This window comes from Anarhichas minor, unplaced genomic scaffold (assembly GCF_050575085.1).
Source record: "Anarhichas minor isolate MPS153535 unplaced genomic scaffold, ASM5057508v1 ptg000074l, whole genome shotgun sequence".
NCBI classification, from domain to species: domain Eukaryota; kingdom Metazoa; phylum Chordata; class Actinopteri; order Perciformes; family Anarhichadidae; genus Anarhichas; species Anarhichas minor.
In genome coordinates this window covers 3,864,243-3,878,560 of record NW_027466520.1, presented here as the reverse complement: position 1 = coordinate 3,878,560, position 14,318 = coordinate 3,864,243, and the positions used below count along the sequence as shown (strand labels likewise).

At 42.3% G+C, this 14,318-nt stretch overlaps 1 protein-coding gene across 1 annotated transcript; it reads left to right on the top strand.

The window, feature by feature from the left end:
- The first annotated feature begins 231 nt into the window (after positions 1-231).
- Positions 232-13,638, top strand: cdh19 (cadherin 19, type 2). The gene is made up of 11 exons (XM_076080399.1): positions 232-477; positions 613-907; positions 2,328-2,447; positions 3,971-4,138; positions 5,230-5,420; positions 7,207-7,460; positions 8,781-8,917; positions 10,063-10,184; positions 10,421-10,538; positions 11,414-11,665; positions 13,118-13,638. The coding sequence occupies exons 1-11, from the start codon at positions 232-234 to the stop codon at positions 13,636-13,638; spliced, it is 2,424 nt and encodes an 807-aa protein (XP_075936514.1).
- Positions 13,639-14,318: the final 680 nt, after the last annotated feature.

Sequence of the window (14,318 nt, the reverse complement as noted above, 5' to 3'; positions counted from 1 at the left end):
AGTGCCAGAGACTTAAATTTCCTCATTTTGCAAGCGCTGTGCACTGCTGGAAATTTCTCACTGCAGACATTAATTAAATTGTTAACTTTTATTTCAGAGACATGAGCATGCATACAAACCACATCGTAACGAGATGGGATACAGCTCTGCCGGGATCATGAATTACTCTGCTGTTCAATGAAGAATTGGTAATACTGGACCAGTGAAACCTCCGTCCTCTGTCCACTAACCATGGGCAGTGCAGAGGAAATGCACGGGTGGACAGTAAAAATGAGCATGCCGAGTGTTTTGGCCATCGTTACGGTCTTTTCTATGATTCCTGGCGGGGTGCTGAGCGATATGAGAGGTACTCAGGGTCTGGAAGCCCAACAATTGGCCCAAGGGTCCACTCATCTGCACCGTCGCCTGAAGAGAGGCTGGATCTGGAAACAGCTGTTTGTCCCCGAGGAAGATCCCACTCCTCGCGTTATTGGCCAGGTACCATTTCAGTTTGAATGTCCTCCATGTCCTTGACACGCTGCTTCTCTTTGAAAAAGCTTGTTTTCTGGTTACCTCTGAGTTTTTTTTATTTTTTCAAATGAAGCTTTCATATACCCACTCTTCTTTTTGCAGCTCAAATCCGACTATGACCGAGGTGAATATTCCATCAAGTACATATTATCAGGAGAAGGGGCCGGAGATGCGTTTGAGATGGATGAGTATTCGGGTGAGATCCGGACACTGAAGAAGCTCGACCGAGAGGAAAAGGCCTTCTACGTCCTTCAAGCCCAGGCTATCAACAGGAGGTCCAATGAACCAGAGGAACCCGAGTCAGAGTTCATCATCAAGGTGCAGGACATCAATGACAATGTCCCGCAGTTCCAGAACGAACCGTATGTGTCCAGCATCCCTGAGATGTGTCCAACCGGTATGTTTTTGAGAGACGAGAGGAAAGTTTTAACAGTAAAAAAAAAAGCACAGGCAGGTTAAAAGAGATGTTCAGTGGAGGTGAATGGATATTCATGATATTTTTGAAATGTCAGTTTCAAAGAAAGCTGAAAATTCAACAGTAAAATCCGCTTCCAAAATTCCCTCCTAATGTCCCTATTACTCAGGGTGATCCACAGACCCCACTCACTCTTATCAGTTTTTACTGGAACTGCATTACAGTGAATGAATAGTATTTGTATACAAATCAGTTGACAGTGAGGTCTGTGCTTTAGCCAGAAAAGGGATTTTGAAGAATGTTACTTTTGATGTCGCCAACTTTAGTTCAGACTGAAATATCTTGGCAATTGTTGAGTTGAGAGTTTGTACAGCTATTACTCTTCTCCAAGGGTTGACCCCCTTATCTTTCATCTAGCAACAAAATCTAAATTTGTACTTCTTTGGTTTGTGACCAAAAAAACTAATGACATTTGTTTTTTTTTCTAATTAGTAAATATTAGCATGCACATTGAACTGAACTCCAAACATCTGCATAACGCAAATTTGTTTACGGATAAAATTTCAACGTTGCTATTTAACAGATACAAACTTGCAATTGGCTTTATTGTTTCTAGAGTTGTACTTTTAAAATTATTTTTCTTAACTTAAATCTTGACTGAAGACAATGAACAAAAGGTTATATGAATGTCTGTCATCTGTCCCCATTCAGGAAGTTAAAAGTATTGGATTGTGAATTGTAGCTCGGATGCCTTTGTGGATACATTTCTTATATAATGTTATTATAACCACTGCCCTTTCATACCACAAACATTACCATTTCAATTTATATGTAATCTGCTTTTGCAGCAATATCTCGCTCGTAATAAATCATAATGCATTTGACTCGGAGAAAGAAAGCGAGAGGGGAAGGTTGGAATGCTGTGGTAAACCCCTGCCTGTGTGTAGAAAAAAAACAGAGTGCTTTCTGGGAAAAAAAGAAAAAGAAAGAACAAGATGGACGAGGGCTGAGGGAGAGGATATGGTCAGTGGAGAAAAGGGTAGTAAGTGTGAAAGATAGAGAGGCGAAGCTGAATGAGAACGCGATGGAGAGAAAACGAGCAGCAGGTGGATGGTGAGAGAGATGTCGCTATAGGGCTGCGGAGGTTGTCACACACACCTGCACAGCCTTACTGAGTTGTGAAAGGCCAACACTGCTCCCCCACCATCCTCCCCATTGTCAACATCCCTCCCCGAACCCTACCTCAACCTCCCCCTCCCTCCCTCCTTCCATTTCCACTGCGCCCCCCCTGAGCCAGACAGACAGACCCTGCGGGACCGTGGCATAATCACTTTATTTCCCCGTCGACTGGAACTGCTGCCCGAGCTAACTCTGACTGTGTGATCCGCTCCCCCCCCCACAGGGACCACAGTGGCCCAGGTGACAGCCACAGATGCTGATGATCCCATGTTTGGAAACAACGCCAAGCTCATCTACTCCATCCTGCAGGGGGAGCCCTACTTCTCTGTGGAGCCAAAGACGGGTAAACCCTTCCAGATAAAGAGGCTTTTAGTTTGAACTGTGCTGACTTCAGTCGTTATCTTAGTTAGCTGCACAAATATCTCGACAGCCACAGTTTGGGCTCTTAGGGAGGCGCACTAGAGATTTGGCTGTGCAGAAATAATGTTTAGCTTCATAGCGAGTGGGCTTAAAAAACAAACAGAAGGGCAGAAATGTTTTCAATCTCAGACTCTTGAGACTGAAATCTGTTTTGTCTTTGGCTTCCTCCCTCTGGTCCTAGTCACGTTTGACAAGTGATACACTACTCATCACTTTGAAAATTGTATATATTCCCCTGACAACTTTTTTCCTTTAAACAACTATTCACAGATTTAGCTACTGTTTCAAAGCCATTGGGGAATATGTGAGTGTCTACACCCCTACGAGGAGTCTGGTTCAATTGATGCCAATGCATGTACATTTACACTACTTATTTGTGTGATACAGAGGTCAGTTGCAGCACTTCCCACACACATTGTTGACCTCTGCTGTCAAGACTTGGGGAATGGCATTATTGATGCCAGAAAAGTTTTAACATGCAAATGAATGCAATGTGTAAAAGGGTAAATCTAACTTTTTTTGGGGAACCAACTGTTCATCGAGGAGTGGGCAGCAGTCAATATAAGTTAGTTCTGCTCATGGCTTCAGTTAAGCAAAAGCCTGGAGATACGTTATAAAGACCAAAACCACCAATGAATTGATCCTAGGAGCAAATACTGTTTCCAAAGTCCGATATATATTTCCTCATAGACTTCTATACAATCAGACTTCTTTTTGTCTATTGCAAAGAATGCAAGTTTAAGGCTCCTCCCCTTTGGCTTCACTTTTCAGACCAGAAGGTTTTATACCTGATCGCTGTTCCTTCCCTTCACACTTCACAGCCTTGATGAATATTTATTACATCAAATCTGTAATAACCCTCTGATAAAACTATAGTCCCCAACAAATACACTATTTAGTCCTTTTTGTGTAACATCTTCTAAAAAAGGATTTTTTTTTAGGAATGAATAGACTTGAGACGGACAGACAACATAATGAAAGACACACTGACAAATATTGTTATCCTTAAAAAAGACAAAAACTGACCAGGTGGGTAAGGCAGGTGTTTTACCAATACAAATAATGACTGACTATAAGATAGTTAATGGCTGCTGAAAAAATGATGTAATCTAAACACAAGATTAGATGAATAACTAGTTTAAATGCTGACGTCTTAGGCAAAAATAGCATCTAATTGTCTTGATTCTAATTGTTCTGTTTACTGTTGCCCACAGTCTCCACTTTGGCCAAACGGAGGAAGCATTAGTCATTTAAAAGCCCTCTTGATATTAATGAAGTTTGCAGATTTTCAATTTATAGTGGTGCAGTTTTACTGAAGACTGCTTGAGGCAAAGTTTACTCACATTTTGAATAAAACAAAACACAGAAAACCACCCACAGATACGCTCGATGGCATCCTATGAACCTCTTGTATACCTCCTCTCTGTCTGTCTCCTCCACCTGCAGGGAAGGTTGTAACGTCATGGCAAAACATGGACCGCGAGGCCAGAGAGCAGTACCTGGTGGTGGTGCAGGTGAAGGATATGCTCGGTCTCAGCGGCGGCTACTCCTCCTCCACCACCGTCACCGTCAGCCTGACTGATGTCAACGACAACGGACCCACTTTCCAGCATCGTGAGTCACTTCTATGAGTCACAGTGATGCAAACACCAGGCCATACACACTCCGGGAATCAATGAAAGAGCACAAAGCGTTGCAGACTGCGAGGACATGTTTAATATTGCACCTAAGAGGCATTTATTTGATCACACTTCTCCGGTTCGGGTGGGTGGGTTTATGCTGCCGGCGCTGCATGCGGCTGTGCACGTCTTGTTATTCAGCCGGCAGCTGAAATTAAAAGGAGACGGTCTAAGAATGTGACGGAGAGAGAGAGAGAGAGAGAGAGAGAGAGTGAGAGAGAGAGAGAGAGAGTGAGCGAGATGGGAGAAAGGAGATGGGGATGTTCATCTGCTCGTGCACGTGCGCACGCGTCGCCCACTGGATGAATTTAATCATTCACACATGAAAGGACATTTGTCATGACCTTTAGAAACAAACCTAGGCTTCTCCGTGATAAACTAAATGAATGCCCTGGGAAAAAATCTATTTTGTAGAAATGAGACAGCAAGGATGATACCTTTAACTATTAATGTCACATTCACATTCATTGCCAGTGCTATTGTATCCCTCGGATTCAGCGTTGAGTCAAAAGGCCTTATAAATATTGCATGACCGCACTTCACGTTGAACTGCGCCCTCTGTTTTGTAACATAATTGGTAATTATTATCAGGGATTCTTTTTTTTTGTTTTTCCGGAGCAGCTGGTTGCTGTTGAGTTCCTCCCAGTTGTGGCAGCCGTCCAAATAGAGTCACTCAAAGACACAATCGCATTTTCTCATCTGCTTATTAGAGAGTTGCTGGGATTTTGTGGAGTTGCCACAACTTATCTGTGACTCACACAAATTGACCCTCCACCACAATGTTCTCCCTTCTTATCACTTTACACACTATACTCTCTTGACTAGCTACTAACAACTTTCTGTCAAGCTCCGTAGGCGATGTTTTAGTACAGAAACTTTTTTAAATTTGTCGTTTTTCACCGAAAGTGAGCTTGCATTACATGCTGCAAAAGCACCAATTTCACATCATCAAGATTTTGAATTCCTTTTTAAAATCCTATTCCAACGTTCTCCGGCTAATCTTTTAAAACATCCTTGTTTCTTCAGACCTGTACGCCTTTGCCGTCCCTGAAAATGCAGCAGTGGGCACCACAGTGGGCAGGATTATGGCACAGGATGGAGACACTGGCATCAATGCCAGGATGACCTACAGTCTGGAGGATGACCTGGAGGAAAGCTCCACTTTTGTCATCAAAACAGATCCAGTGACGCAGGAGGGAGTGGTCCTGCTAGCCAAGGTGAATACATACACTACATTATCACTTTGTCTAATATATGAATTTTATATGGCTTTATTTAATCTGATGTTTGAAGGGCAGTAGTGCAGACAGAAATCAAAGTATCAGTGGGCACAGGGGCCGTTAGGTTCTGAGACATTATTTCTACAAAAACTCCTTTTTAATCTCCGGCGTTAGGGATTTAATTAACATTACAGACACCAACGCGAACTAAATTTTTAAAAATCATTTCGGCTGATAGAGGGCACGGCAACATATCCTGGCACTTTGCGCGCACACAAGACAGCTGGCAGACACAACAGCAGCAGCAGCATCAAAGCCGACCAGACACAACAGTGTAAGATCCTGGCACAGGCACCCAACAGCCACACAGAGCCACACACCTGGCAGCAATATTGACTCCTTTCCAGGTCACGAACATATAGCAGCGTAATCTGAGCCAATGTGCACAATAAACTAGTGAATGCTATATGCTTCAGCTTGAGCATGGAGAATGTAAATCGCTTGCTTTGTTGATTGCATGTTAGCCCTGAAATTAGCCAGTTTGTATCTAATTGACACATTAGAAGAGGGATCACTGTACAGTTAGTTGTGTAGAGGGACGAGGACTGTATGCCTCTTGGGACAATGTGAAATGTCTCTAATTTTAGCAGTGAAAAAGCCGCCACATTTGTCTACTTACTGGCAAAATAGTTGAATAGAGCGAGTCTGTGGGAGCAGGTACCTTTAAAAATGAGAGCTGAAGTATAACTTTTTTCTAAAGTGTTTTTGTGTTACAGCCTTGAAGCAAGCTTGGACATTTTGGGGAAAAAAACGCTTTTTCACTTTCTTGCCAAGACTTTACTCTCAAGTCTTTTCGTTAGATATAAGGCTACAGCCAGATAGCTTAGCTTAGCACAAACACTGAGGTCTCTTTAGTCAAAGTAGCCATACTACTGTGTAGAAATACTCTGTTACAAGTAAAAGTCCTGCATTCAATATTTTACTGAAGCACAAACGTATTAGCATCAAAGTATTCTTAAAGTACCAAAGTAAGAGTGCTCATGACCCACTATGCAGAATGACCCATTTCAGAATTGTTATTATAAGTAATAATCATACAACTGAATTATAAGTATTGATGCATCGATGTTTAATGTTGCAGCTGTCAAAGGTGGGGCTAAATTCATTCACCTTATACACTGCTGGTTAATTGAATCCCTAATAATGCATTATATTATATTTGTTGGTTCATATTTTTCTTATAACTGAATTAAAGGTACTTGAGTAAATATACTTTGTTACATCCCATCACCTGACGGTCCTAAATATACTCTCAGATTACTCTTGCTTTCCTCTCAGACTTGTGCTCTGTGTTTTTGTTCTCCCACGTATCGTATACTTCTTCATCGCACAGGAGAATTCAATTTAGATGGCGTGATAACGAAATAACAAACACATTATCGACTCCGTCTCTGAATCATTTTGGAAATGCAATAATGGTTTTCATGCTGTTTTCTTATTACCGGGATCATAATGTTAAAAAAATCTATTAAACGCAGCATTATTTAAGCGCATGTTCACAGCTGGGAACTTATTGACATTGACTAAACAATTTTAACGTCCAGTCAGAGTCGTGTCCTGCTCCCTCAGGAATAATCATCTGTCTTAAATTCAAGTTGGCAAAGCATATTTGGGAAGCTGTTACTCTTTAAGCCTGCTTAATGATAATGGACCAGGTGTTCTCTGCCTATAGGAGCCTCTGTATTAATATGAATTGTTTAAAAGGTATTTCTTTTTCTCCCAGCCTTTGGACTATGAAACCAAAAGACGTTTTGTCATGGCCGCAGAGGCGGTCAATGATCACGTGGACACTCGTTTTCTGACTCTAGAGGAGTTCAGGGACCGGACAACGCTCAAGATTGTCGTGGAGGACGTGGATGAGCCGCCTGTCTTCCTCTCAGTGGCCTACGAGTGGAAAATCCCTGAAAATGCAGCTGTAGGAACTGCGGTTGGCAGTGTTAGTGCCAGAGACACTGACACAGTCAACAATCCCATCAGGTACAGTAATGTGAACCATCTAAACCGGGAAGAATGGCACCTGCCACCCAACTGCAAGTATGATAATGACGAGGCAGATGCCCAAGCTGGTGGGGGCGTAACGTCCCTAGACAGCTTCCTCCACACGGCGGAAAAGTCATTCCATTTCAGAAAGCGTTACTGGCTCGGTGCATCCATTTTTACCCTTGATCTCTGGATACTCTGTACATGGTCGTATTTATCTCACATTACATTAGTAGGAAATGAGCCCCGCTGAATAAATCATGACGATTCTTTTTTTTTTTTTCATACCTCACAGGCTTTTTCTATCTATTGCCGTGGTATTATCACAAAGCGACGTGGCTAGGACGTAGGGATGTAATAAAGCACCATACGCCGTGGCATATGGAATTGAGATTTGCAGTCATTTGCAACTGGGGCACGTTGCAGAGGAGACATCAGCAGTACTGGTGCCTGTAGTCCATCTCAGCAGAGCTTAAGAGTGGCAGGTGCTGCATATCATCCTCAGCCTAGCGTGTATTACTGTCCCTTTGGAGACAGTGTCTCATTGATTAATAAATTCAGGCTGACATTTAAGGGGTTTCCACAGTTCTTCTAAATATGATTGAGTTTGCTTTGGTCAAATTGGCTTATTTTCCGTGTTGTTATTAGAAAAGTGGCTCAGAGAAATGATTCATTAGTCAGTGTGTTTCACTCCTTGTTACCCTAATTCACCATGGTGTTATAATCACATGAGTCCTAAAGGTATGGTAGTGTGAAAGACCTCTGCAGTATGTCTTACATGAACAATTCTGCTTGGTCTGTGGATGATGCTTTTTATTTAATGTTTATTTTACATTATGTATTTTAACATAAATAAATCGCTGGCACTAACTTGTCACCCACTAAACAAGACACGGTGATGTGTGTTCTGTCACTGCAGCTGCACCACATGTGACATCTTTTTATTTATTTATTATTCATTCCAAAAAGACTGAACAAAGTTCCCTTATATTTACAAGATTCCCTGCCTCACTGTTTTTAAATCACATTTCCTCACTGAACACAAATATATATGGTCTGTTGTCAGGTTAAAATAAGTATTAAATTTAGATAACTGAAAGAATACATAAACTTGTGTCCATGCCATCTGTGTGAGATGCTTTGTCTTCAGTGTTGTCACACTAGCTGGTGCGCGTGCTCTCTTTGTTGGATATCTGTCAACAGATTTAAGAAAATGAGCAGTTTGCCTAATTAATCTCCCCGTGGTATCACAATGTTTTGTTGGCCCAGAAAGCAACCTCGACTGCTAAATGTGTGTCTCTGTGGTTTCTCTTCCAGATATTCGATTGACAAAAGGAGTGATAACACAAAAGCTTTCAAAATAGACCCAAACAATGGAACTATAACTGTCGCTAAAGCTTTGGACCGGGAGACTACAAACTGGCACAATGTGACTGTTGAAGCCAAGGAAACAAGTAAAGAGACTGTCCGTGTTTTGCTCAATAGCATCTTGGTGATATAGCCATCTAATGGCACATTTATCTTTCATTCAGTCATGAAACCTGTTCAGAATATATTAACAGCAATGTGTTGATGACACGTCTTTGTCTAGAGCAGTGGTTCACAGCCAGAAGTACACCAGGGGGCACAGCGGTTGTCTGATTTAATGTGGACAGATTATGCAGTTAATTAACTCGAAAAATATAAGCTACGGTTTGGTCAAGAGAAAATGTATTCAGCTGTAAACAAGACATGTTGAGATTGAGAGTGCGGCTAACTAAACGATATAGAATTTATTGCAATAGCTAAAAGTGATGAATGAATAAATGGTCTTAATAGTTCAACGTGCTGTACGTTGTCCTTCGAATGTCCAGCAGCACGAGCGATCAGTGAGACTGCACAGGCTTGATTAAGTTTAGGCAACAAACCGACTTGGTTAGGTGTAGGAAAAGATCGTGATTGTAGTTAAGATAACGATGCAAGTTACATAACAAAAGTTATTAAAATTAAGATTAGACTTGTGGTTTCCTGGCGACAAGAGCAGCGGTCTCCTGGGTGAAAGTCCTGTGTCCTGTCTGTCCATCCTGTCCCCCATGTAGACTTTGTCAGGTTTTATATCACGTCTCCTGACTTCCTTAGAGGCATTCCTTCATGTCCTGGCTCACAACAGATTACGTGGGTTATATACGATTTATGGTGCATTGCTTTTTGTAGGCATAAGGACCAACAGTTAATGAGAACAGGCTGAATAGTTAGCTAAAAGTAATGGGATAAACAGTTATTATCTAAAAGTAATAAGTGAAAGATTGAAATAGTTATTTATACGTTGTTGATAAATAATTGAAATTCTTAGCTGAGAGTAATCAATGAATGGTTGAATTGTCCAGCTTCAGCAGCTTTAAGTGAATTTTCTTAGAAGAATTTGCTTTTTCACAGTTTTTTTTGATGTTCATTTTGTCTTCATTTGAAGAGAAACGGCGTCGCCCTTTTTTTTGAGTCATGTTTCTAAAAGAAGAAGCAGTCATCAGTCTTAAGTATTATTTTGACAGAGCTTTTAGAAAGCATTTATGATACACGCAACCCAGTTGACTCCAGCAAATGTCTATCTTCACTACTGCAGCGCTGAACCATTTATCCTCCTCCGTGGTGGTGTTCATCAAAGTGCTGGACATAAACGACAATGTGCCAAGGCTGGCGAGAGATTACCAGCCATTCATCTGTGAGGGAACACAGGCGGGAGAAGTATGTATATTATGATCCACTGATATTCATGATTCACTGTATAGGATCATTGAGAATTTACATGAAGTGGACATATTGTATTGCATCAATGTACTATTTTTAAACCTTGAATGACACACAAGGAGCCATCTTAGTATTGAACAGCTCAATACCATAATACATCCACAACATTGTCAGTCGAAATACAAATAAAATCTGCTTATATTTTCTCAGAGATGTGTCTTTGTGTCTCTCAGCTCATTCAGCTGCTCAGTGCTGTCGACCTGGACGCCCCTGTGGAGGGACACCACTTCTACTTCTCCATGGTCTCTGAGAAGCACATCAATCCAAACTTCACTATCAGAGACAATCAAGGTTATAATCATGTAGCAATGCTGGAAGACATGTTTGGATCTCTGCCTTGAGTGAAAGTATCAATAACCACTGTTTGGAAACAATGCATTCGTATGTAATTCGTATATAATATAATTCGTATGTGTTTCTGGTCTTTGTGCTAAGCTAACAGCACTGCTGCAGTGACACACTCAGCATGAACTAAATGTGTTGCTGCAGGAAATTTCATCCAGTAAATTACTAACATTTTCTGTTTGGAGGCTTTAAGCTGTGGGACACAAGGGACTACATGAAACCAGATGAAGCTATTCTTAAAGTCCCATTTGGTGGCTGGAGGAATGAGCTGCGGCTTAACCGCAACCTGTATGAGCAGTGGTACAACTGTGTGACAAAGGCAAAATTACGGCATATTGTTATGATTGCAAGAATTTGAATTTAAATGAACACTATGTTACCCGTAAGTGTTTTTGCCATTTTGGAATGAAATCCTTGTGTTTTTGTGTGTTTGACAGCCCCTTGAGTATGTGAATTGGAAGAGTGTTTGCCTTGTGCTCAACCTCTTCTCAAAGTTTATAATGAAAACGGGCAGCAGATATCAAGTGAGCAGCAGAGGGATATTTGATTGTATCGGATAAGTCTGAATGAAATGCATGCAGGTGAACTGTGCTGGTGGTTGGCCATGCAAGCACAGCAGTCCAGTCAGCAACCAGGAAATTAATAATGAATCACACATTAAATAAAACCCATTTTTGACAAGGTTCTCCTGCCTTTCAGAGAGCTGGGATCGCATTACGTGTGTCAGCTGAATTCCAAAATACCAACGCGTACAGTGGAAGCAGTACTCATGTTTCTTTTAGGACATTTAAAATGTGCACCTCTGTTTGCTTCATTTTTAGACAACACAGCCAGCATCGTGGCACGAAGGAGCACTTTTACACGCAAAGATCGAACCCAGTACCTCCTGCCCGTTGTGGTGACAGACAGCGGCTCTCCAGCTCTCTCCAGCACCAGCACTTTGACCATCAGCGTATGCAGCTGCCAGCCTGCCGGCCATTGTCCCACAGGGGGGGTGGAGGCCCTCGCCCTGTCCATGGGGGTCAGCCTGCAAACCTTGTTAGGGCTAGTGGTCTGCCTCGTCACACTCGGCGGTAAGAAAGCACGGATTTATTTTGTATTCACATTCCATCCAAGTCCAGAATATCCATCTTTGATATAATAAGGATGTACGTATATAAAGGAATACACAGGTTCTTTTTGGGTGAGTGGGCTGCTGTGAATCACCCAGGGACCACTTTGGGGTTCAGTGTTTCACTCCAGAACACTTTGACATGCAGAGAGGAGAAGCTGGCTGGGGATTGAACCTTTTATTTTGTGGTTAAAGGACCACCCGCTCAGCCACAGCCGCCCCACATGAGAAACATAAAGATGAGAAAATAACAAGTTTAAGGCTGGAAATGTTGTTTATTTTAATGAAAGATGTCTAAATGTAGAGCCCCACAACTGACAACATCTAGTAGAAGTCAAGTCAAAAATATTACAGAATACATCAATATATAATATTTTTTGGCAAGAGTTTCTCCAGACCTCAGTGTGATTGACAAGAGAGACGTGAGAGGCTTTTTTTCAAGTCTGTTTTGTTTACACAAAAGAAGTGAAGTGTACTGGCGAGCTGATTGTTTCTGCACGGTGGCCTCACAAAAGGATTCACTAACAATATAGACTGAGATTTTCAGAAGATAGAACACATTGACAACTTTGAATAATTGCCAGACAGCTATGATTAATTCACTTATTGTCCTTAAATATTAAGGTAACCGAGGATCAAACTCCCCAAAAGTCTGTATAGTTTGATGGATGGATGGATGGATGTTTGATGGATGGATTGTTTGATGGATGGATGGATGTTTGATGTTGGATATTTTTTTGTAAAAAAGTCGTTCTTTTTCAGCAGATCTGTTGAGCTAGAGCAGCTCCGCCTCACATCATTTTGGCAAGTACATAAACGTGTGGTAAACAGCAGGATTTTTCATTAACAAATTTGCTCTTTCATTTGATTCCCTTTTTAAAAACTCACCAGCGTGCCTTTAACACACACTTTGTAAATGCTGAAAGCTTGCAGGGCGATGATGTCAGGTAATGAGCATACTGGTTGCAATACATCAGTAGCAATGCCATCCTGGGACATTGATGGGTTTGCATAGTGAAGAGCTTTATTATGACCTCGGCTGCTTTGTGTCCCCTCTGTGCCCATCACATGAAAGATTAATGACAATACCTGCTATGCTAACATTCTGTCAGATGAGCACAATACCCGATGAAAACACGGCAGAATAAAATCTTCTAGCATTCTGTGCCGCATGGAGCAAATAAAGAAGTCTTCTTTTATGTGTGAGCTGAAATTAAAAACGTTATCGCCTAATTTGCGTTCATTTAGATTTTCCGCATCCACAATAAGTTACTGAAAAACAAATCTGGCTGCCATTATTTTCGGTGCACGAGTTCGTGCTATGCTCCATCAGGCACCCTAGATGCTTTTTATCTCACTAAGCTCATGCCCTGGTGTTTAACGGTAATGATCTCCTGCTGTGTTGTGTCTGCAGTGCTGTCAGTCCTAATGCTCATGGTGAGGAGGCACAGGCGTAAGCAGCAGGAGGGATTGGAGGTGGAGGTGATGGATCTGGAGCTGCCTGAGACGGTGTCGCAGAAGGTGCTATATTACGGAGAGCCGGGGGGTGGGGGAGCAGACCTGGGCTTCTGCCAGCCTGTTGTCCCGCTGCGACACCACCCGAGGAGGAGGGAGAGGAGGCTGCGGAGGGAGGATGTCAGGGCAAGCATACGGATGTCTCTCAGAGAATCCCACCTCATCGGGCCGGACGACGAGGTCTTCCGGCAGTTTATTCTGGACAGGCTGGCAGAGGCGGATCAGGATCCTTACGTTCCCCCATTCGACTGCTTCAGAACCTATGCATACGAGGGGTCGGGGTCTCCCACAGGATCCCTGAGCTCACTGGAGTCATCTGCTTTGGAGCTTGAATATGAGCAACCTGTTTGTAATCCCAGACCCTTCATGGTTAAACTCACCCCGTGGTATGGGGGAGGAGAGGAAGACACCATCTTCTGAGGTGCTCTTCTTCTTCTCCTTTAATGGCTGTTTATCTAATCTCACCTATATATTACCATAATATCACCTCTAGGCGTTGCACTTGACTCAGCAGCCGCTCCCTGAGATGAACATAATGAGACAGAGCGAGTCCATGAGGCCTTTTTGCCTTGTTTGTGTTTTTCTGCTCACCTCTTTCGTCGGCTTTAAATTCATAATGTTGCCACATTGGCACGTTTTTAGTTTTATTTGAGACCAACGCTGCCAGGTCTCGTCTCAGCACCCCCCAAAAACACACACATTTACTACTGAACAAACACGACGTGCGACTCTTTCCGCCTCCCACCTCTACAGACATCTGATCCCCTTCATGTTGCCAGCCTTGGCTCGGCAGAGGCTCCATTAGTCCATTTATAAGCAAACATGATGTTATGTTAATCGAGTTGTCATATTACTTATTACTAATGCAATACAAGCTGTATTTAGCGCCTGTGATGCCGTCGGCACAGGTTGCTGATGTCGGCTTTTAATTTTCCAGAACGTGTCATATCGGTTCAGCCGGTTTAGGCTTGTACACCAGACCGGACCGGAAAACGTACCCAACTGTATGATGGACCGGTTCAGTGCATTTAAAATGAGCACCCATCAGTGACACGAAGTTCTACTTGAAGGAACGTTTCAACAATTTGGTAAATATATTT

Bases quoted from the DNA above. Each gene is read 5' to 3' on its own strand.
- cdh19 (XM_076080399.1), top strand. From the start codon at position 232: ATGGGCAGTGCAGAGGAAATGCACGGGTGGACAGTAAAAATGAGCATG. The intron at 2,448-3,970 runs GTAAACCCTTCC...CTCCACCTGCAG, and splicing joins CTCTGTGGAGCCAAAGACGG to GGAAGGTTGTAACGTCATGG. The intron at 5,421-7,206 runs GTGAATACATAC...TTTTTCTCCCAG, and splicing joins GAGTGGTCCTGCTAGCCAAG to CCTTTGGACTATGAAACCAA.